Here is a 23,156-nt window from a genome sequence, read left to right on the forward strand (position 1 = left end):
TTCTGGATTGCACATTTATTTAATAAGTTGTAAAGACACCAACACATGCCGAGCATGAAAGAGGCGATTCAAACAAAGGAAATTACAAAGCCCTTAAGGATGCCCAGAGAGGCCCCATACAGAGACCAAGCCATCTTCAGGAGTTGGATCCCAAAGAGCCACCTGGAGCCCACAGCTCCCAGCATGCCTTGTTCCCCTTTGATCCCAGGAGCATAAGCTCAGAGTGAGAGATGCTGGGAACCGGGGTCTCCACAGGCCACCTCTCAGTGTCCAAGACACCCAGCTACAATCTCCTCCATTTTGATTAAACCAGGCAGCTGTTGCTCTCCCACTGGGTTCCCCAAGTAGATGCTCCCCGCATTAACTGGCTCCCCTGGCTAGGGAGAACCAGTAGGCCAGGCTGGGCGCATTTGCAGAGCAGTTCCCATGCAGACTCCCCAAGTGGAGTGAGGCCCTTGGTAAAGCCATTTGCCTGCTATTGCTGCAAAGGTGGGGACAGCAACCCCCCCCACCAGGCGAGAGGGGCATTCTCTGGGTACTGGGGAGGTGCTGATGACCCACAGAGGCTGCCCTGAGGCATGAAGGGATGCTACATTCAAGCCCTACCTCCCTCCTTGTTCACTACTGACCCCCCTCCCTTGACCCACCAGCCTCCATATAACAAAAGGGCTATCGGAAGACCCATCTGCTCATATGAAGCGATGGAGGTGCAGGGGCTGTTGGGTTCATTGCAGGCTCCTGGTCCAGCATTTGGCCTGTGCGCTAGGCAGAAGCTGTGCTGATGGGCTCCCCTGACACCGGGTGCCACCTCCTGACACAAACCACTTAGCTAGATGAGACCTCATGCAGGACATGGACCAATGGGCTTCCCTGCTCAGGGGCAGAGACTGGTGGGTCAAGAAGAAAGACTCCTCCCTACCACATTGCTACCCCAGGCTTGGCCCCATCATCATCCAGGAGAAGGAATAAAGCAGTCTGCAGACACACACACCTTTTGTGACCTCACACCTCTGCCCCATTTCTCTCTCTCCCCCCTCCCCCCACACACTCTTTCTCACCCCCCTGCATTTCCCCCTTCTCAGATCCTGCCTAGCTCCTCTCACCACCCTCCCGTTCCCCCTCCATGCCTTCTCCACTTGATTCTATCACCAGCATGGGCCTTATCCCAGCCCTCCACCCGCCAAGCTGTACTGACCAGTGGTGCTGGGCTGTGAGCTCTAGTGAGCCCCCAGTAGCATGCACCAGCCTCAGAAGAGCTGTGGAGCTGAGGCTATGGGGGCTGGCTGTGCCCCAGACATCAGATCAGGTTCTAGGGCAGGCTGGCCACCCCCTTATGGCCCAGGAACACCAGGGGTTGGGGGTGGGGGCTGTTTGGGGCTGGCTTCTTCCCCTCCAGCAGTAACAAAGCAGGTGCTCTCCTGGGTGGCAAGGACATGTACCCTTTCATGGTACCTTCTCTTATTGCCCTGACAGGTTGCTGGGCCAGTAGCACTCAGGGGATGTGTGTGTGTGCGCGCGCGTGCATGCATACATGCATCCAGTTTGTGTGCACACGATGTGATTATATCAGAGGGATATCTCCATATGCAAAGTGTGCACAGCAGTGTGCGCTGGGGGGAGGGGTGTTTGGGATGGTATTTGCATGTGCAGTATGCACGAAGAGGTGCACATGTGTGTGCATATACACATGGCAGATGTGGAGGAGCAGTTATATATGAACGTGTCAGAGGATGTATGGTGCTTGTGTGCACAATATATGTAAAGGGATGTATGCATGTGTGTCTGTTCACAGTGCATAAGTGGTTTTGCCTGTGTGGTGTGCATATGTTCATATGTGTTTCTACACGCACTGATGCATGTGGTCAGAGCATCTGTGTGCATATGTGGTATGTGCATGTGTATTCCACCAGCTGCTCTCTGTCCCCAGGACAGGCCTTTTTCTATGTTCCCCCAAAGCCGCACTGTCCCAGCTGAGTTCTGAATAGGAGGCCCGGTGCGTACTTGGGTTCTGCAGGCCTGTCAGACAGAGGGTACCATGGTGCGGGAGCTGTTAAGCATCCCCAGACATTGCCAGAGCACAGGACAGTGCTGGCTTGACTGCCTCTGCAGCATGGCACTGTGTGCATGACCCATGCTTCTCTGCAGAACCCTGCATCCACCTGGAAGGGGGACCTGTCACTTTGGGTGCAGGTCCTGGTCACAGCTGCCACTGAGGGCATGAACTGGTTGCTGCAAGGTCAGGAGCACATAGTCCTCACAGTCACCATGGCATTGCTTTGGTACCTCATTGCAGCCTCAGATTTCCCTCTGAGAGAGTGAAGACTCACAGCCAGCTCAGAGTGGCCAAAACAGCCACTACAACAACCACAAACAGAGGTCAGGCAGCACCAAGAGGTGGCCTGTCCCTGGGCTGAGGGACATTTGGCTTGGGAGTGTGCCCTAGGCAAGGAAGGGCCCAGTGCCTTCTGGGGACAAGGGAAAGAGAGGAAATTTCTGTGGAGAGATTGGGAATGCAAAACTGGAGTGGGGGGGGAGGGGCATGGACAGACATACACATACCCTGATGTAGCTCACTTCACTTGTATACCCATGTAAATGACACTGGGATAAGGAGTAGACAGAAGGGCAGCTATCATACAATAACTCAGACAGTAGGAACTATTACAGCACCTTGTGATTCATGGCAGGGGAGCAGGTAATAGCATATCTGCCTTGAGCAAAGAGCTACCCCAGGACAGGCCCAAACAGATGACATATACATAAGTGTCACTTATACCAGGAAAGATTTACCCCCAATTCTTTCGGAGATAATTCTCCACCAGTGAAATACAAGTTATACTGCTGTAAATGTGCCATCTCTCCCATCCAGATAGAAGTAACAGGTATGGGGGCACGTGTGTGAGACCAGGTGATAAATAGGATGTGTTTGTGCCTGGGAGAGGAAGTGCAAGACACAGTGAGTGTAGCAGCAAGACCATGCATGAAGGTGGTCAAGGCAGGAAGCAAGGCAGTGTATGCGAGGTGCTGTGTCTGGGTGTGTACATGCTGCTGCTGCTTTGTACAGTCAACAGGCTGTGTAAGAGCAGGTTGTGTGCATGTGCTGGTGCTGGTGTTTGCCTGACAGGGAGGAGACCTGCAGAGCACAGCTTGGCCTGCAAATAAGAGCCTTCTGCTGCCTCTGGCATTCCAGGGAAACCTGCCCACAGACAGCTCCCTTCTGCTGGGAAGGGGTGGAGGTGCCCCAGGCTGGAACACCGAGCAGGACACTTGGTTATCAACCCAGGAGCAGAGAAAGATGGGAGCTTCCAGCTCCTTTTAAGCCCCTGTCTAGACGCAGAAGCCTGGCACTAGATATTGGCTCAGACCTAGCCCCCTCAGAGAGCCCTTTGTTACACCCCAGTGCCTGGCACTGGTGGGAGAGGCAGGGGGCTGCTTCTGTTAACAGCCACAAGAACAGCCCTGCCAGGAGGACAAAAAAGGGACCACAGCAAGGAAACAGAGCCTCTGCTTGTGTTCATGTCCTTCAGGCCAGCTTTTCCTCTGGCCCTGCCTCAGCACTCCCTCACCCTTCTTCACATCACTCTCCTCCAGATACATATCCAAGCACCATCGCATGTGCGCACCCCCCCCCTCCCCCATCATCCAGAAAGAGCTAAAGAGGCACTGCGCTCTGTGTCTGCCCAAATGCCACAGGGACACCCTCCCCTCCACTCTCAGATGCCATTCTCCTCTCCCTCCACCTCCCTCTAGCTGTTTGTGTAGGCTCCAGCCCAGCAGGGCAGCATGGCAAGACATGGAACCTTGTGTACGGACTGCAGGCAAGTGCGGTGTGGGGGAGCCACATGGGTGCGCTGTGGCCATTAGCCAATCAAAAGGAACGGGGAATTTTAAAGGGCTGTCATCAGCCTGTCTACACAGCAAACGTCACGCTCCCTCCCCATTGCAGCCCTAGAATGGCAGCAGGTCCATAATAACACTTAGTACTACTTACATGCCACTTTTAATATGGGAGCTCAAAGCACTTAAATAGGAAGGGCAGATTCATCCCCACTTTTGCAGCATGGAAAACTGGCACAGTGAGGTGAAGCAACTCACCCAGCGAGTCCATGGCTAAGCCAGGGCTAGACCCCAGGGCCCCTGACCAACTCTCCCCTGCATGTATCAAAGCCTCACCCACCATTAAACAATCATCATCATATTGGCACCATGCCATCTGTCACAGTGTATGTGCTCCCCAGGGCATCCCTTTAAATCCTCAGCAGTAAAAACCAAAAGGGCCAGTGAATGCATCTGTCACTCACCAATGACAGTAGCTGGGCTGGCTGTTGATTGCTGTTCTGCTGCCCTCTCTCAAAGAGGAAGGGAACTGCTTCTGCATGGTTTCCATGAAGGGCTGTTAGGTGTTTAACTTGTGGTACACAGGGCTTGGCTGGCTGGTGTACACACAGTGCAGAGTGCAATTATTGACCCTGCCGGTTTGTGTCAGCTCTGTTGATTTCAGAAACTTCAATACACAAGGGAATGGAGGGGGTACTAAGCAGAGGACTAGGAGATCTAACAGTGGGCCAGACTGAGTTCAGTCCAATAAAGCATAATCCCTTCCAAATCAGCCACTGCAGGAGCAGAACCAATCAGCCTTCCTTTCTCCATCTGTGCCCAACGGTTCAGTTGGATGAAGTTCCAACTCCCTGCCAAATTCCCAAGTCCAGGTCCCTATCCCCACTTTGTCCTTCAGAGGCAGCAATGACCGCAGGGGGGAAACAAAACGAGTGAGAGGAAATTATGCCAGGGGATACAGCAGGGGGTTCACCCAGACAATGATGGCACAGACCAGACATGACAGATGGTGGCAGTGGTGGTGCAGGAGAGACCTGAAGGTGCCCTGTTGGTTGTGTATATATGTTCTATTATATATAATATAATGTACAGGATAATCTTAGAGATATATACGATGCGTGTGTGTGTGTGTGCGCACACGTGTGTGTGTGTGTGTGTGCATGTACAGTCAAGGCAGAGGGTGTCCTATAACAGGAAAAGTCTCACAGATCACAAGAGTATTATAAAAATAATAACCACCCCACTTTTGGTCACTCACGTGACTCCTGCCTTCAGCCTGCTGCTCCTTGATCAGGAGGCTCTGGGAGGGGAGGGCACAGTATTGGTTATATAGAGGCAGAGGGGCAGAGAGTGCTGGCTGGAGGATGACGGGCAGTTCTGGGGTGCTCCTCAGCCCCCCTCTCCCCTCCCCAGCATTGTGGTATGGAGGTTGATCAAGGTTGAGGCAGCAGAAGCAGAGGGAGAGCTCTGGGAAGGTGAGGCAGGCTCTCAGTCGTGATGGTGGACGGATACACAGACACACGCACGCACACGCAGGCAGGCAGGGGGTTGTGCTGCCACAGAGCACGCTGGCAAGGGATGGGGCAGGACAGGCCATCCTGCTCAGTCCTTCAGGTTGGCCTCTGAGACCCCCTGTGCCATGAGCTCAGCCAGGACATTGTCCAGGTAGTTGGGGTCAGGGTAGCCATGCCCGGTGAGGTTGGACCCAAACTCTGTCTTGTGGTGGATCTCGTTCCAGACCACAGTGTCGGACTCGCCTGTTGTGTTGGACGTGCCAATAGTGAAGATGAGCCGCCGGTCCCAGGCCACAATGAGGAGCTTCAGTACCTGCAGAGATGGGGGAAGGTGACATAACTGCAGGGCTGAGGCCCACCTCAGCCTGCCAACACAAGTCAAACACCTCCTGGCTTGGCAGGATTCCCTCAGAACCCAGCTATTCTCCCTCAGGGCCCAGCCGGTCCTCTCCAAGCAGGTGTTTGTTCTTTCCCCTGCCTGGCCAGGGCACCACAGGGAACATCATAGGGGCTTGCTCCCTGCTTGGTAGGGGCAGATCTTCCTCAGGACATTTCTAGTGCTTGAGAAGCATCTGTGCCACATCACAGCGGGTTTGACCCAGAGGAACAAGTACCTCTGCTAGGGAATGGCACCAGGACAGGAGCTCACACTGAGTATCCTCTGGAGCAGTGGACTCCAAATACAGTGCTTCCTTATGCAGGAGCATGGATACAACCCCTGCCTCAAGTCCTCTCCCTGACATGAAGCTGAGGCCCCTGCCCTGAGCTCTCTCCTTGTCTGGCACATTCTCAGAGTCCTCTAGGCCCAGATCCAGGTAAAGACAGTGTTACCAATGTGCCAAATGGCCAGATTCTGCACAGCCCTGATGTGATTTCTGTGAAGGTGGGGCTTGACACCTTGCAAGACCAAGCCTGAAGTTGAGGGCAAGAGGTCTGACACTCTGCCCCCTGGAAAGACCAGCCCAGGCAGGGGTTACTGAGGGGCTTCCATGACAGGAGCCTTCCCAGCATTCACATTGCATATGTGAGTTATATAACGCCACGTGCCAGCTGCTGGGTTCAGGGACACATTGTGAGGTTTCCACAGCAGCTCTGCCAACCCCTTTACCTGCTGCACAACAAGAACCACATACACTACAGAGGCTGTCAATCTCCACATAATAATTCCCCCATGTACCTCCTGAAGAGCGGGCTGGCTCTACATGAGGTTGCTATGCTGAAGGAGGAGGGAGCCACCCTCTGCAGAAGCCCACTCACCTTCCTGCCTTTCTCATTGTCGGGAAGGTAGCAGTGCCGTGGGAAGCCTCGTGCCGTGAACTTCTTCCCGGGGTTTGGGTGCTCTGGGCCCTGGCAGGGAACAAAGCAAGTCCTGCCATTTATACCACATCAAACCCAAAGGCAGCCCACCCATTCACCACCCCTCAAGCATGCTGCTTATGGGCACCAGCCACCAGAAGAGGCCAGGAGTGAGATTCATTAGCCAGCTATGACTTTGGGGCACAATGAGGACAGAAAGGCTGAGTAAGATCCTAGAACAGAGTCACTGAATGGGAGTCTCCCTGGCACAGATTAGGCATACAGGTGATGGGGCCTGCCACAGACCCATTAGTATGTCTACTGGGTGCTGCGTCTGGGGTATCACCCTGGCAGCCACTGGCAGAAACCCTGGCCTCTCATCAGTTGGTTTCATGGTTAAGAGCAATGAATTATGTTCAGCCCTATGGAGAATCTGCATAGAAGAGGGCAGTTCCCTGCTGGTCTGGCCTCATCCCTTCTACAGAGGAAGTTCCAATGGGAAACCCAGGAAAGCAGCGGTTCCTGGGCAGCTCACCTGGATCCCAGTGGGGATGTCATAGACAATGCGGATGGTTTTGCAGTCTGTGTAGCCCGGCAGTGAGTGGGGGATGATGTGGAACTCCATCTTCCCAGGGGGCTGGGTCCCGGTCTTCTCCCCATAGATAGCCTTACAGGTTGGGCACTGCAGGCTGCCATCCTGGATGCACAGGGGAGGTGGTGAGAGCAAAGGGGGAGAAACATTACCCACCCAGACAGAGACCTTCCCTGCCTCAGAAGGGACACCTGGAACATGCCTTTGGGCCCAGAGAACAGTTGCTCACACATATCCCATCCCAGCTGTGGAAACAGACAACAGAGTCACTGCCCAGTGTGGATACCTCCATGGCAGCAGTCACACTTCCCGGGATGCCAACTTCCCCCCATGGGGGCTGTTCATAGCTCAGGGCCAAACTCAGCCAGAGTGTGAGTTTGTTGAGCTGGTGTGAGCTTGTTGGGCTGTGCCAGGAATGGTTTGACCCACTATCTCCACTACAGGCCCAGTTCTGACTGGGAGAGACCCAGTGGGTTGGGGTGGGTGGGTGCAGTGACCAGGGAGGGGGAAGATCTGGAAATCAGGCTGGGCCTCAGATGGCCCCTTCATGTCACAATCATGTCCACTACCCAACAGGCCTCTCTCAGGGCAGGGTAGTGGCTCTGGTCCTCTGTGACACTCACCTTGTTGCCATTGTTGTACATGGCGACCAGACAGAGCAGGTGATACATGTGCCCACACTTGCCCAGCTTGCCCACCAGCTCTGGCTTCACTCCCTTGTGACTGAGGACGCCTTCGTAGCCAGACGAAGTGACCAGCCTCTCCATGCAGATGGTGCAGTCCTGCCAGGCAGACAGGATGGTGATCAATGCGCAGAAAAAGCTCCAACCAGTCTATGGGCTTCGCAGAGGCAGGGTGGCCCCAGTGCTTTTCCTCTGCCCCTGCCCCTGCCCCTGCCCCCAACCCTCTGCCCTTACCCTGCTGGCAGTTTTGCATCAGCTCCCTCTGGCCTGAGGAGCACCAGGCAGCTGATTTCAGGCTGCAATGGCTTCCCAGCTTCTGGGGACAGCTCCTTGGTCTGGCAAATCTGCCACCCACCTGGCCTGTCTCCCTCAATATCTATCTGCTTCTCCCAGTGTCCTTCCTCTCTTCCATTCATCCTCTCCCAATCCAGCTTTCTCTTTCCCTTTGTCCTCTCTCCATACACCTTCCCCTCCCTCTCCTAACACCCCCTTATCTCATAGCTGCAGCCCTGGCAGGGACCATTCAAGATGAGCAGCTACCTTTAACCTCATCTTGAATAGCATCAAGGAACTATCCATGTCTGCTGTAGCAAGCTCCCTGACTGGTCCAGGGACAGGACCACAGACAGAAATCCTGAACAGAGAGCAGAAGTCTCCAATTCCTCTTGTTCCAGCTGCACTACCTCTGCTTGCTTTGGGGCCACTGCACAGGGGTGCAAACAAAGTTAACACCCAGCTGGCCCTGGTTACCTGAGTGGGCCTGACTGCTAGACACCTAACTACTTTCAGTGGTCCAGTTGCCTGCATGGGTGCAGCTGCCTTCTTAGGCTTATAAGCATGCCTCTCTGGCTAGTCTTGGGTTGCTGACTTCTTGTTCTTGCCTGCTGGTTCCTAGGCTTCACCCTGCCTTCTGAACTCTTGTTCCAGACTTTACTCCAGACCCTTGTTTTCTGATAGCTGGCCCCTGGCTTGTGGCTTTAGTTTGGCAACTGTCCATGTTCTGGTCCTGGATGATTACAGCTGCCTGCTCTGGACCCCCAGGCTAGTGACTCCAGTCTGGATCCCTGCCTTCTGTTCCTATGCCCCATGCTTGCGGTTCTATCCAGAGTGATCACCTGTGTCTTGGGCCCTTACAGACCTTGACCTTCTGACCTGCCTGCTTCTGATCCCCTAATTCCTTTGGGGTCAAGGAGCAGCCCACATCCTAGCTCTACCCCTGGCAAGAAGTGAGAGGCTCAAGTACTTGGCCCTGTGGGGCTGTCAGGTGAAAGAGTGCCCCTACCCACTGGCTCCCTCCAACCCTGGTGTCACGCGAGAATGTGGCAGACAGGAATGAAAGCATCCCTCACTGAGGCTCACAGCAAGCCCATGCTGCAAATCCAGGCTCCCATCTCCTCGCACACTACCCTGATTAACCTTAACTCTGCCCTACCAGGACTGCAAACCTTATGTTTTCCCATTATACCAAGCATCTAACAGGGACAGTGGCAGGATGGGCAGCATTAGGAAGGTGTGTGCATGACAGGAAGGCTGGTGCTCAGTATGGGGGTGCTAGAAGCCTGGCACTTCTTGGGGGCAGTTAAGGGTATAGAGTATGGCAGTGGTTCATGGGGGGGGGGGGGGGGTATGTGGGAAAGGCTACAATATGGTGGGGTCCTTAGTGGTGCAGCTTCATGCCAGGAGTGTTATGAGTGTAGCTGCCTTCCCTGAGCTTTAGGTTGACCCAGGTAATCATAAGCACTTAGGCTGTCCCTCAGATGAGTTGGGTCCAGGTTGCCTTAGGAAACTGTAGAAAACCAAAGTGCCACCATCAACCCTGAGGGCCCTTGATGTGAGCTGGGACCAGGCACTCACCTCATCAGGTGGGTTCTTCACCTTCTGGATGTAACGGCGCACCACATCTTCAGGGTTCTTGCCTGCCATGGGGAGAAACACAGTTGGATCACATCTGGAAAGCGCCAGTCTCAGTTTGACTCCAGGCTGGACTGACCTCTGTCAGGGGGGCAGCAAAAGAGGAGGCTAGGATGGGTGGAAAGAGAACAGGTCTGCCTCATGCCCCTGAGCTGGAAGGAGGAGATGGGATCCTACAGGTCAGGGTTGGGGTATGTCAACCCACCTCTGTGGGATCAGCTGGGGTGTCCTCTATTAACCCTCCCCATCAGCTCTACAGAGTCTGCTGCTAGGCAGTGACCACAGTGACTCCAGGATGGGGTCCCAGCCCCAGCCCTGCCTGCTAGGTAGAAGTCAGACATTCTCTCTTTGTGCCAATGGGTTTTATCTCTGGAGAGAATTATGATTCAATTCCCCAGCCAGACTAATGCAGAACTGTGCTCCTAGTAGCTGCATATAGATTACAGCTATGGGGCTGGGATCCCCCAGGACAGGCACTGCAGTGACAGACATAGCCTGAATAAGATGTGGGTCATGCAGTGTAAATTTAACCAAGCTGCTGCTTCCCATCCCCCAGCCTCCCAGCAGCATCACTCAAGTAGACTAAAACCAAGCAAGCAATTTCTTAAAAGCTGCCTTTTTCCCTTGCATGTGACTAGCCTCCTGAAACACTTCCTCCCACCAGCTTCCTGGGGCTACTCAGAATCTCCATGATGTCAGTGGCATTCAGCATATATGACTGGTTACCTAGATCACATGGTACCAATGACCTAACCCTAATAAACAGGAACAAGAGCCAGCGGTCCATTGTGGGAAGTAGATTCTCTTGGAGCTCAGGGCATGTATGGGGGGAGGTGGTCCACTGCTTGCTGTTATTGGTCTACTGAGCCTTTGATCCCAATGGCAGAGGTCAGTTCATCTTGGTGCCCTAGTGCATTTTGCCATGGACCACAGTGTGAATCCAAAGGGCAAATGCCCTGTAGCCCATGCACTGGGGGGACTAGAATTGGGACTTCCCAGACAACTGCTCTGGGAATCAGTTCAAGAAGCAGTGTCTATGTCTCAGTTTCCCTCTGTAAATTAGGGGTAATATTCCTTCTTCCCTCCCACCCTTTCTCTACCTTGTCTATTTTGATTGACTCAGTATATGTCTGCCTGGTAGCCATGCTGCTGGGGCCACTGGGATGCTGCCTCCATGCCATGTTGGGGGTGGGTCAATCCACAGCCCCTTTGCTGTGATCTGAGTGTAAGGACATTCTTTACAGAATTTAAGGCCAGAAGGACAATTATATCCTCTGGCCTCCTGGATAACAGCAGCCACTGAATTTCACCCAACAGTCCTATGTTGAGCCCAATAACTCATGCATAGCTAACATCTCCTCCAGAAAGGCAGCTAGTGGGTGTTTGGAGATAGCTCATGATGAAGAATTCACCACTTTCTGTGGAAGCTTGTCCTAATGGCCAATCAACCTGGATGTTACAAAGAGATATGCCTTGCCTCTAGCTAGGAAGTGTCTGGCTTCAGCTTCCAGCCATTGGCTTTTGTTCTGTTTTTTTTCTGCTAGACTAAGTAGCTTGTTAGTGCCTGGCATTTGCCCCCCAGAACAGTGCTGGTGCACTCTGATCACGTCAATAAACTAAGTGGACAGAGTTCTTTAAGTCTTTCGCTGTGGGACACTTCCTTTAAATTATTTTCCTTCTGAAAGAACAGCAGTGCTGGGGGAAATCATTGTAAAGAGATCCTATTAGGGCCTGGTTTGGGGTGCTGCTGTGTCCCCCAACCAGTTCCCTGAACATAGCCTGTACTTCAAAAAGGAGTTGGGCACTAAGTCCCTTAAAAAGTCAGGGCCAAGGCTAGGTGTCTTTCTGGGAAATCAATGGGAACAAAGGGGAAACAGCAGTTGGGTATCTGAATCCCTTAATATTTGACAGTGTCAAACTACATGAGGGCCCTTGGATCCCATGGAGCCTTTTCTGCACATAACATCCCACATCCTTTACTGCCTAGTCCCAGATAGTTGTTTCATGAGGAGTCTCCCAGGTGGCACTGTGACTACATGGCTACAGGACTGGAAAGGGAAGTTCTCTGGCCACGACCCTGGTCTGGGATGGGAAACCCAAGCAAGTGGGTGCAGTGGTTGGTTAACATCTGCATTCAAATCCTACTGAAGCCTGCTAATGCCTCTGGGGTTCTTAGAGGGCTGCTGTCTCTTTTAAAAGGCCCTCATGTAGTTTGACACTGTCTCCCAGATGCTGCTGTGGGGTAAGGAGAGGCTTGTTAGCAGGGCTATGTGAGGAGGATCAGCTGGGCTGAAATAGCAGGGGCAAGCTGTGGGGCCAGAGTGACGTGCTTCTGCAGAGCAGGGTGGAGAAAGCAACCAGGCCTGGCTCCAGTTCTCAGCCCTGGGCTGTCATAAGACTTGCCCTTCAGCCAGGCTTTGCTACAAGCTCCTGGCTGTGTCCCACCCTGTGGAGCCCCAGGGTTGCCTGAGGGCAGGTCGGCCACTGCCTGGGGCCATGTGGAGCAGGGAGGCTGCCTCTTACTCTTTTTGAGGTGTTTCTTCTTGGTTTTCCTGCAGATGCCATTGATCCCAGGCACTGGCTTGATGTCACTCTTGCTCACCGGTGGAGGGTGCAGGATGGGCTTTGGGGCTCGGGTCAGGCACACAGGCAGCCCGGCAGCACACATCAAAATGCCTGTCATCCCTAGGCCATGGTGAGAGAACCCCAGAGTCAGACAGGGTGAAAACAAATACACTTACAGGGGCACTGTGATTGCCTCCTGAGTTGGCTTTAGCCACACAATCTCCTCATCACACTCCATGTGTAGTGGGGGTACCTCCAGCAGTGAAGCACTGACTCCCAGGCCTGAAGGGCATACTGGGCTCAGTACGCCCTTCAGGCCAGAGAGCCTGCACTTCCCTGCTGGGAGTACCACCCCTTTGGATGGCACATGATGAGGAGATTGTACCAGCCGTAGCTAAGCCCTCCTCTCTGCTTCCATCCAACCTCACCCACCCCACTGGCTCACCCACTCATCTGGCTGGCTTATCTACCTGGACATCTACCAGATCCAATCAGCATGCTAAATAGGCCCCACCTTACTGGGTGATGTGATGTCTTGCCACTCTTACCTGCCAGTGCAGGGTGGACTGGTCCAGTCCCATTCAGGTTCTTGACTGGGAGGGCAGGAACCCTGAAGCAGAGACAAAAGAAGTTCAGAAAAGGGGTTTAACATTCTGGGGGAGCTTCATGGAAGACCTTTGTGTAGAGAGCTAACTGAGGGTGTCTGCCCCTTGGCAAGGCAGGCAGAGAGACCATTTCTTCCTTATATCCTCAGCTCCAGCATTATAGACTCTTGTGCCACTGGTGATGGGCCCACAGCACACATTGTCCCTGATTGTCCCAGCACACATTCCTGGTGAGCTGTAATGGCATTCTGGCCTAATCCTGAAATGTGGATACAGTACTGGCTCCACTGCTCCTGTCCAGCTGGCAGCAGTGCCCTGCCCAGCACCCAGCCATGAGCAAGTCTCTGGGTAATAGGGAGATGTGGAGTGAGGAGGGAAGCAGGTGGCTCTGGGGTCAGCTGTACCAGCTGATGGACCCACTGATGCCTGAAGCTGGGGATCCTCTGTTGAGTGGGAACCCAGGAATGGAAGCAGAGGGGAGGGTGAGGCTGCAGCACAAATGGCAGAGACAGCAGGACCTCCCCAAAAATTGCCTGAGGGCCAGAGCTCTTAGAGAATCTGTGCACTAGGGCTCCACACTGGGCCAGGGGAGTCTGGAGAGCTGTGACCCCAACCTGCCAAAGTGTAGCAGAGCAGCTCCACACCCGAGGCAGCCATGATGCATGGGCTGGGTGTCACGGTGCCCCTCGCAGCAATGCATCCAGCTGCCACTATGAATGCAGCTATATTTGCACCCCCTCACAAAAACAGCATCTGGCTGGGGTTGCTCCCCGTCACCCCCTCAGTTACGCTACTGCCAACCCACAGCCCCTCAGCACAGTTCCTTCTTGGTTGAAAGGTGCTAATGCCATGAGATGGGACCCTGGGCTTTGCCACAATGCAGCCTGTGCCCATCAGGTGCCTGTTTCCTTTCTGCACACTCCCTGCATGTAAGCCCTGTGGATGGAAAGGCCCCACTACATGACAACCCCATTGAGGGGTACCTGCCTGCTGATACCTACTTATCTTCTACTGGCCACAGAACACTGCTCCACAGGCCTGATACCCCAGTTAGTAGGCATGTTTCTCACTCTCTCCAGCCCCTTCCTGCTGCCTGTGCCAGGTTCATAGTTTAGGCAAGGTGGGGTAGCTCAGGCTGTAGTCCCTCTGAAAGCATCAGGCTAACAGGCAGTGGCAGGCTAGGCATGGATCTGAGTGAGGCACAGCAGGAGCTCAGTTGGGCATGATGAAGCTGGCAGCAGCTGAGACTGAGAGTCTGACCTCCTGGTGGGTACTAAGTGCTTTCCCAGGTACTTGTTCAATCAAGCCCTGTGCTTGAGCATGTTCAATAGTGCTTAGGCCTTGAGGCTGGGCTGGAAGTCAGTGAGCTTAGTTCTGATCCCTGTGGTGTCAGCAGGTAAAAGAGCTCCCTAGGCTAGGACTGCCCCTCAGGGCAGGAGATCCCCCATGCTACCTGTGGCCTTGTCATACTGTCATGCACAAGGGAAGAGGAGAGGAGGCATGTTCCTTTGCTCAGAGGGTCTCATAACCAGCAACAGCAGGACACAAGGCAGAAACATGTGCCCAGACCTCTGGGACTAAGGTAGGAGGGGAGCTTGGGGTCAGCAAAGGTGGGGGAGGCCAGAGCTGGAGAAGCACGTAAGCATTGGCCAGGCTGAGCAGAGGATGGGGGCTGGAAGTGTTTGGGATGCTGCACAGCTGGATAGAGACTTTGGCAAAGCTGGGAGGTGACAGAACCCAGCCAGTGAAAGAGGGACTGGGTGGTAACTCAGAATTGGGGTGCACTGAGAAAGCTGTGTGGAAGGGTTATCTGGCTGGTTCAGTGCTCTGAACATGAGACCTACTATCTCAGTGCCACTGCCCGCTCATATCCCAGGGTCCATCCTACTCTGGCATCCCCTGGTACAGGGCATTTGAATGCAGCTCTCAGTTCCTTCTGCTAGGATCCACAGGTGTGTGAGGGGAACAGTCCCTGTTCCTTGCTGCCCAGGGTGAGCACAGGCAACCAGAGGGGCACATGCTCAGTCTGGAATGGCAAGGGCTTGCCCTGCTGCTGCTGCAGAGCACTGCAGTGTTGGAAGAGAGTGAATGCTGCACTGGCTCCCTGCCACCCTGCACTCATGGCTCTCCAGCCGTCGCCATCAGAGATGCAGGGAGCTGAAAGGAGCCGATCAGTCTGCAGTGATCCTCGCCACATGAGACACATGCACATGCTCTACATGCACACACATGTGCACATATGCACATACACACATATACATAATCTCTCTGGGAAAGAACTCACACATGCTTTCATAACAGAGACACATATAAAGACACACATGCATGCACTGGGAACAGAGGCAAAAGGTCACATACAAAGCTCTTCCTCCCCTCCCCCCTACACAGAAAGTACTGGTACATATACACATACACTCCCATGGCATATGCACACTTGCATGACACACATGCACTATCAGACCAGATCACAGACTGTGAAACAGTGATGGTAAATCTCTATCACCTGCACTGCTTACATATGAGCAAGCCAAGACGGACGATACACTGCAGGGATGGAACCTCTTCCCAGATGGCAACTAGATGAAAAGGCCCTTTCCCAGCACTAGTTTCTTGCTGCTGAGGCTGGTCTAGAGAGATGGGTTTGAACCAAACCCCACAACACACAGAGAACTGAACTGTTTACATAGGAGAGGGCATTTGGATCCAGGTTCAGATCCCAATCTGTCACCAGTGCACATATGAATACACACACACACACACGAAGCGGCAGGTGGCCTGTGCAGAGCAAAAATACCCACTCATAGCCATGGGGCAGCCCTTCCCACCCTCCTTCACTCTGTCTACACCTGGGATCCCAAACCCCTGACTGTTGGATTTGTGCTATCAGAAAACATAGCCCTTTGCACCTCATCTATTCTGTCTAATCCAGAGTTGCCCAACCTTTTGCCCCATGGGCTAGATGGGCAGTAGCAAAACCACCTGTGGGATAAATCTGGCCAGGGGGTTTGATCCAGTACATGAGGCCAGTACAGCAGGGGCCCTATCTGGCCATGGAGGGGTATGCAGCCTGACCCTGATCCATATGCCTGGAAGCTGTGCCTGTAGCATGGGGAGTGGGTTGGCCATGATCCAGACATGAGGCAGAGCGACCCCAATCAGGAGGCAGGGGGGACAGAGGTGGAGCATCCCAGTTCTGATCTGGACAGGTAGGGTGGGTTGAGGGGTGGCAGGCGGCAGCTCAGCCTGATCCAGATGGGCAGGGTCTGGGCCTGGCCCTCATCCCACTTTGCAGCAGTGGCCCAGGTGGGGCTGGATCCAGCTGCACAGAGCTTTCACCACTCCCCTGCCACCAAATCTTCTGACCTGTGGGAATCCCCACGGGCTGGTTGCCATGGCTCTGCAGGCTGGATTTGGCCTACTGGCCAGAGGTTGAGCACTCCTGTTCTAATCTATCCTTTCCTACCTGTCTCAGGCATTTCCAAGGCCTTTAACCGCAGTACCTAAGCACCACACATAGTTGAAGCAATTTCTGACCCTAAGTATCTTTCCTTCCCTCTCCATCTTCCTTTGGCTGCCAGTTGCTTCTACCAGTGTTTTTAGGGACTTTGTTGCCTAGGACGCTCTTTATGCAAGAGGTTTCAGACCGGTTGGGATTCCATCTGGTCCTATCCACTAATGAGGCCAGCTCCACCTGCTTCTCCCTCGTATTGAGTCCTAGCTGGAGTTTCTTTTGGTTCAATGAAGCACAGCTGCTTCAGGCTCAGGGGCAGCACCATACCAACCTTTCCAAAGCCTGCAAGTTAGCACCAGTACTTTGAATCAGTAGCTCGGATGTGGGGAGAGAACCCAGGCAATTGGCATCACATGGGCATGTTTGCTGTGTTGGCCTTTATTCCTTGGGAGATGCTGTCCCAACTGCTGCTTACAGGGGATGGTTTAAGTGCAAGCCCAGGAAGAGGATGATGCAGTAACTCATCCTGAAGGTGGTGGATCATGGGAAATGGTCCCTTTTCTGAAAGCCTCTGTCTTTTCAGTGTAGATACTGTTCCTCACCCCACAGCAACTTATGCACCCTGATGTGGTGAGTGGTGGTAGCAGGAGCCCTAGGCACTGTGGCACTGGGATGATATGTGGTCTGGTACCATCAGCTGAAAGCCCAGTGAGAGTTCAGTTAAGTTCCTCAAAGCACTGGCCACACCCAGCCTGCACCACTTCTTAGCTTACTTAGGAGAAGGATGCTCTTCTTTTAGTCAATCATTTCATCCAGGTTATAGGGATCTTGGGATGTGATGGCAGACTGGCTCTAGAAGCATGAGTGCTGAATGTTGCCACCAGTCGACCCAGCTTTAAGATGGTACCTGGACAGCAAGGCTGGGGAGTCTGAGGTGTTCAGGTGTGCTGTTGGCTACAGAAACAGGCATGTCTTAACCATGTTAGCCTGATGGGATGCCAGGTGTGGTTCGATCTTGATTTGCTTAATGGGGCATCTTGGTGCCCGTGGATAATGCAGTAGTGGAGGAGGAGACAGAGGGATGTGTACCATTTGTACCCTATGGTGACTCAAACTCCTGAAGGCTTGCCTCTACATGGACCAGGGAAAATATTGAGCCTTGCAGTACCCTGTGCCATAAGTCTCTGAGGGTGGATGTAGAGGGGTCCATCCTACCCTACTAGGATCTGACAGCAATGAGCCTGCAGCTGTCCAGCTTATGCCGCCTGGGTCCCTTATGTTTGAGATCTGAACTGTCTGAGCAATGGCATCAAAAGTCACTGAGGCTCTAGCAGCACCAGCACAAGGGGGTCCCCCTTGGCTGAGGCCACAGGGAGAATGGCCACCAGCCCCTGCCTGGCTGTCTCTGATCCAAAACCTGCCTCAGAGGACCATGATACTACACAGTGAGAGGTGTTACTGCGTCACCACACCTCTGTCTTCACAATAACCCCTGGGAGAGCAATGTGGGAAGCCAGGCAGCAGCTGGGGAGGCTGCTGGTATTTGGGGGCAGCCTCCCGGAGTACTGTACTCCTTACAGAAGCTGCTCCTCCCTTTCCAGAATAAGGCCTGCCTGGGGCAGGGGTCAGCTCCACAGCTGCCGGGCCACATGTTTTGCAGCACTTCCTAGGCTCCTGCTTGGCTTCACTAACCCAAATTCCAGCAACCAAATGCTGCTCTCATTTCTGCCTTCCATGCATCTGGCCCACTTGGGAGTCTCCTACAGGAAGATCTCTGGGAGGTGGCACACAACTGTCCTTGCTCCCATCCCACAGCGGGTAGACTGTGAGCCACAGATGGTGAGGCCCATATAGTTACAGACAGATGAAGGCCTAGTAGGATTCTGGGTTTTGCCTGCATGCAGATAGGAGTTAGGCACCCAAGCACTCCCCGCAGGCACCTGTGGGCAGCAGTAGACACCTAAAACACCTTTAAAACACCCCCCTTAATGAGTCACCTAGTGAGTAAATGTCAAGACTAGCAACTGAACACCACTGCCCAGACCTCTCTCTTCTCCACTTGCTGCATGCCCATCTCTGACAGCTGCTGTCACAGAAATGATGAGAAGGACCTTTATTCCCATAGGATCTTAGCAACAGATCTGGGTTCAGGTCTGAAGGTGCAGCTCAAATACTTCTAATAAACCAAGTAAGGACCATGCAGCCCAGACATCCCAACCTGAGAGGAAGTCTGAATGCTGTGACCCCCACCCCTCCCACGCCAAGCTCAGAAGCACTGCAACCAGGCGACTGCCATGACCTGGAAGAGGTTAGCTCTGACGCTATCCTGGTGGGAGTACATGAGAAGCTTGGCCGTCCTGCTGGCTCCTGCCAGCCTGGCCTCTGCTCACAGCTCTGAGCCGGGGAATGTAAACAGCAAGCGAGTCCAACACAATCCTGCTGACCTCCTATTATGTATAAAACAAAACAGCTGCCATGCAACTCGGGGAATTTCCATGGTGTGTTTCCACTGCCCTCCCCTTGGGATCGCACAGTCCACGAGGGGAAGGCCCCTGTGATCAGGGTAGGGCTGTCAAGGGGGAGTGAGTAGGGGTGGGAAGGCATTCATCTTCTCTGGATGGAGGGGAGTTTTTCGAGCACCACAAAACTCAGTTGTAACAATCTGCTCGGCGCACATTTCCTGCACTGCAGAAACCAGCACAGCGATTCAACCCGGCGAGCCAATATCGTGGGGTTAGTAGGCCCTGGTTGTTACTAAGTTACACGCTGTGGCCGCTCAAAATATCAGGGCTACACTGGATGCGCCATGTTTTTGAAAGACCGCTGTCACTTGAGCACCGGGGGAATTGTGCTCGCCAAACGTGAAGGCTGGAAGGGGCAGTGGAGCAGCAAGGGCCGTGCCATGGGCCCAGCTGGTGACATTTTCCTAACGTAAAAGCATCAGCCAGGTTTTCCAGAGTGACATGTTGGACCAGCCCCAAATTTCCCAATTTTTTTTTTTTTTAATGGAAAATTGGGGGTTGGAGCAAACAAGGCTGTTCATGAAGAGAGTCTGCTTTCTCTGAAAATGCTCCGTCTCCTGTCAGGAAGCCAAACACCTGAGCGCTGAACTGTTTGGGTTCGGAAATAGGTCGACGGGGCCTCGTGGAAAATACGGTTCAGGTTCCTCACGTGCCTCAGTGGGGCAGGCTCCCTGGCCTGTCTACATCTCCCACAATGCACCAGGGCCAGGGACTCCCATCATAGGTAGGAATCCCACACTGCATTGTGGCCATTATAGTGGACCTCGGAGCTAACACTAGAGAGAGAGCAGGAGGCATCTGAAGTACCAGTCCCATAAGGGGCTACACAGCGGTATTACCTGAAAATATTTCAGTATTTGAGTTGATGGAGTTTATGGCCCAATTCCCCGCCCCCCCCCCAAAAAAAAACAACACCACAAGGTTTTTCTCCCCCCGTCAATCATACGGTAAATTAGGGTGCCCAAACAGAAGCGGCCCGATCCCAAGATGTTTCAGGATCACTGCGAAGGTGCCTCAAGCTGCACCCTGATCGACCTGAAAGGCCCGCCAGCTCTTGCCCTGCGCGCTGAGTCCTTTGCGCGGTTTTAAAGGAAATGCATGAGTTGCTTAGTGGACGCTCCTCCGCAGGGAGTAGGAATACTGGAAGCAGGACTTTTCTTTCCTGTGCAGTGGTTTTCATTCGATTTTATAACTGGGAAGGTAAATGATTATTTGTGTTTGTTTGGACTGACACATTTCTCAGAAGGCGTCTAGATACAGACGCTGCGAGTGAAGCAGACCAGAACCAGGAGGCGATGCTGCCTGCACCCGGGGGGCCCAGGGGAGAGAAATACAAAGAACAAACGGCACCACGGCCTGGGGAAGTCACTGAGCTTTGCTCTGTTCAGGCAGTTTTTGAGTGTGAACCTGGGAGCAAGCTCCTCATTTCTGGGGCATGGGGGGAAAATAAGGTTTGATTGCCCCATATCCACTTGCTCCACAAAGCCCTGGGACAGCTGGGCCTGGATGTAGGCAATTGCCTTTTCCAAAGTCTCCCGGTGGATTCAGCCCAGTCTTCTCTCCCTCCCTCCAGCTCCATTGCAGTGATAGATGCCAGCAGCATCAGCCCCTGTGGTAAACATATGCTGGCGAGCGGAGCCTGGGCCATCTGCTCTTTACCTCATTCTGAGGAGACATTTCATAATCCCAGCAGGAAGGAGCAGCAGCAGGGAGATTCAGATGGGCTGATTCCCCCTTTGCTCTCCTGTGCAATGGGCCAAAGATGCTCTCCCTTCCCCTCCTGCAGGTGTCAGATAGGAGCAGGGTCCCCTTTGCCCCTGTAGTCTGCAGGGGGCTTTGCAGATGGTCCCTCCTTGCCACCCAGCTCTGTTATGCTGGTACGTGAGCTCTCTTGATTCCCTCCCACCCTGATCTGCGGCATTCCTTGCTGATTCAGCCCCAGGCCCAGTGCCACTGTGTTAATGTCCCTCAGTCCTGGCCAAAAGATGTCCTTATACTTCCCCCCCTGCATGGCACACACCGCTCTGCCAGTGCATTGGCTATGCCAACCCTGTTCCTTCCCCACTCTGCCAGAGAACCCCAGTCTCATGCTGCTATGAACCTCTTACGCTCACAAACGTGCCAATACACACAGTCCTTACACCTTAGTACAACACAGCTTCAGCCCCTGCCCAGTACACAGCTTTGCCAATGCCCCTTCTTTCACAACCACCCCCACTCACACATCCTGGCTCTGCCAGGCTTTTCTCTTTCAAAATCTACTGCAGCATTTCTCCTTGGACAGACGGAGCCATGCTGTTCATATCCAGGGCTGGACTGAAAACTCCCACCAATCATAGCATAGGACACTCAAATGTCAGGGGAATCCAAACCTACAGCAGCCAGCCACCCTTCTCTTCTACTCCTGTCCTCAGACCCATGCTGCCAGCTATCAGACCTACTCTCCAGTTATTTCCTTTGATGTGCCATCCTCACTGCCTCTCCCCCTTGGTGGATCTGGTCCTTCTCCTTCTTACTAAGCAGCAGCCTCCTATTGCATTAGCTAGGCAAGCTGTCCCTCCTTTCCAGCTGCTTTTCTAGCCCCCAAGGACTCCTCTTGCCTGTGAAAAGCCTGGACACTCAGAGAAACAGCTGGAGTCAAGCAGGAAAGACCTACCACCTGCTCTCACAACAGTCCACCAGCAATTGCACCATGAACCACAGTACGGGAGTCACTGCTCTAGAATAAGGAAGGCCTGTAAGGCCCAAGCTAAGGTAAACACAGAAGAAGAAGAGCAACTAGGCTGGACTACCTTTCTCTACCATAGAAAAACAGCCCCCACGAGGGCTTGTTGACTTTCACTGTTAGAGTTGTTTTTTGCACAATATTGCTGCTGACACACACACACACACACACACACACACACACACACACACACACGTGCGTGCATTCACCATGCACATGGGCAGATCTAGGATCTTGAAAAACAGGGTTCAGCCGGTGTGGCACATCTTCACACATAATACAACACACATTTTTCTCCTGTTAAAGAGAAAGTAGGAGTCTTACTAATGTGCTAGGGGCCTCACAATATATTATACAGTTTAAGATCAAAGCAAAAATAAATATAACTTTATTGGAATGTGCACTAATTTGCTGGAAAACTTATTTAATTTAAAAACACAAGAAACGAGGCAAAAGATAGTCAAAATAATCAAAAAATTTTGTTCCATTAGCCCTGAAGTCATTACAGTTAAGTGTACATCTATCATGCAGATTTGCAAAACAAAATCTAGAGTGTCTTGATAATGTCTCCAATGCTTCAGTCAGTCATTTGTACACCTGAATTAATATTACCACACCTAAATTAAGATTTTTAGCTACAGCTAATAAAGCAGCTTGTGAAACAGAAGAGAGACATTACCAGGAATGACTAACAGACATCAAAATTGCAGAAAATAAGATAGTTTGAATAGTAGACTATCAAGACCATTAAAAAGGAGGGATTGTCATTAACACCTGGGGACCGAAGAGAGAGTATCAGGAATCAAGTAGATGATAATGAGCTATAAAGTCAATTGACCACCCTCAGTACTCCTGAACAGAAATGTGCTGCCCTTTCCAGGCAGTTGGTTTTAAAGTCTGGGTGGAGCAGGACTCAAAGGGGAGTGCAACGGCACTGCTGCACCCCCAACTCTGCTGCTGCATGCACACACACAAGCACACAGAGAGATTGGCCCTCAATCCTCCAGACACCATGGTTTGTATAAACCTCTTGGACTTGACAAAGTTACTATAGCAGCAAGAGGCCAGTTCAGTGCTAGAGCTAGCACTCTTGAACTCAGCAGCTGTCCAACAGGTATAAATTAGGCCTGTTATGACTTCATCCAAAGAATGAAAACAGTAATGATATAGGCCTGATTCTGCCTCCAGTGAGGTCAATGGTGAGTGACAGCAGGTGGCACCAAACACTGTTGAGAAACTCAGATGCTGCATGGGTAGCCAGTCCTTGACCTGACATCACTGTCAGGGCACAAAGGCATCATGACCAGCATTTCTGGGCTCTGGTGAGTTTGCAGCAGGAAGCTCACATTGAAAACCAAGTGTTTGCTAATGTCCTGTGCACAATCCTGGGAGTTGCTGAGCATCTCCTCAGCTCCCATTGACAGTAGTGAGCATCCTCCAGTGCCCTGCGCTACA

The 23,156-nt window shown here is 52.8% G+C and overlaps 1 protein-coding gene across 2 annotated transcripts in view; it reads right to left on the bottom strand.

Moving 5' to 3' along the window:
• DTX1 (deltex E3 ubiquitin ligase 1) overlaps nt 1-23,156 on the bottom strand; it is a 91,476-nt gene continuing 68,320 nt past the window's right edge. The window contains exons 4-10 of one of the 2 annotated variants that reach the window (XM_014593623.3): nt 12,947-13,008; nt 12,357-12,518; nt 9,777-9,838; nt 7,863-8,021; nt 7,183-7,344; nt 6,609-6,698; nt 1-5,664 (exon numbers count right to left, since the gene is read on the bottom strand). In XM_014593623.3, the coding sequence (XP_014449109.1) occupies nt 5,440-5,664; nt 6,609-6,698; nt 7,183-7,344; nt 7,863-8,021; nt 9,777-9,838; nt 12,357-12,518; nt 12,947-13,008 (922 nt within the window). In that variant the 3' untranslated portion in view covers nt 1-5,439. The remainder of the gene's footprint in view (nt 5,665-6,608; nt 6,699-7,182; nt 7,345-7,862; nt 8,022-9,776; nt 9,839-12,356; nt 12,519-12,946; nt 13,009-23,156) is intronic. The other variant, XM_019493756.2, reaches the window with a different exon arrangement.

This window comes from Alligator mississippiensis, chromosome 10, assembly GCF_030867095.1.
Source record: "Alligator mississippiensis isolate rAllMis1 chromosome 10, rAllMis1, whole genome shotgun sequence".
Lineage (NCBI taxonomy): Eukaryota > Metazoa > Chordata > Crocodylia > Alligatoridae > Alligator > Alligator mississippiensis.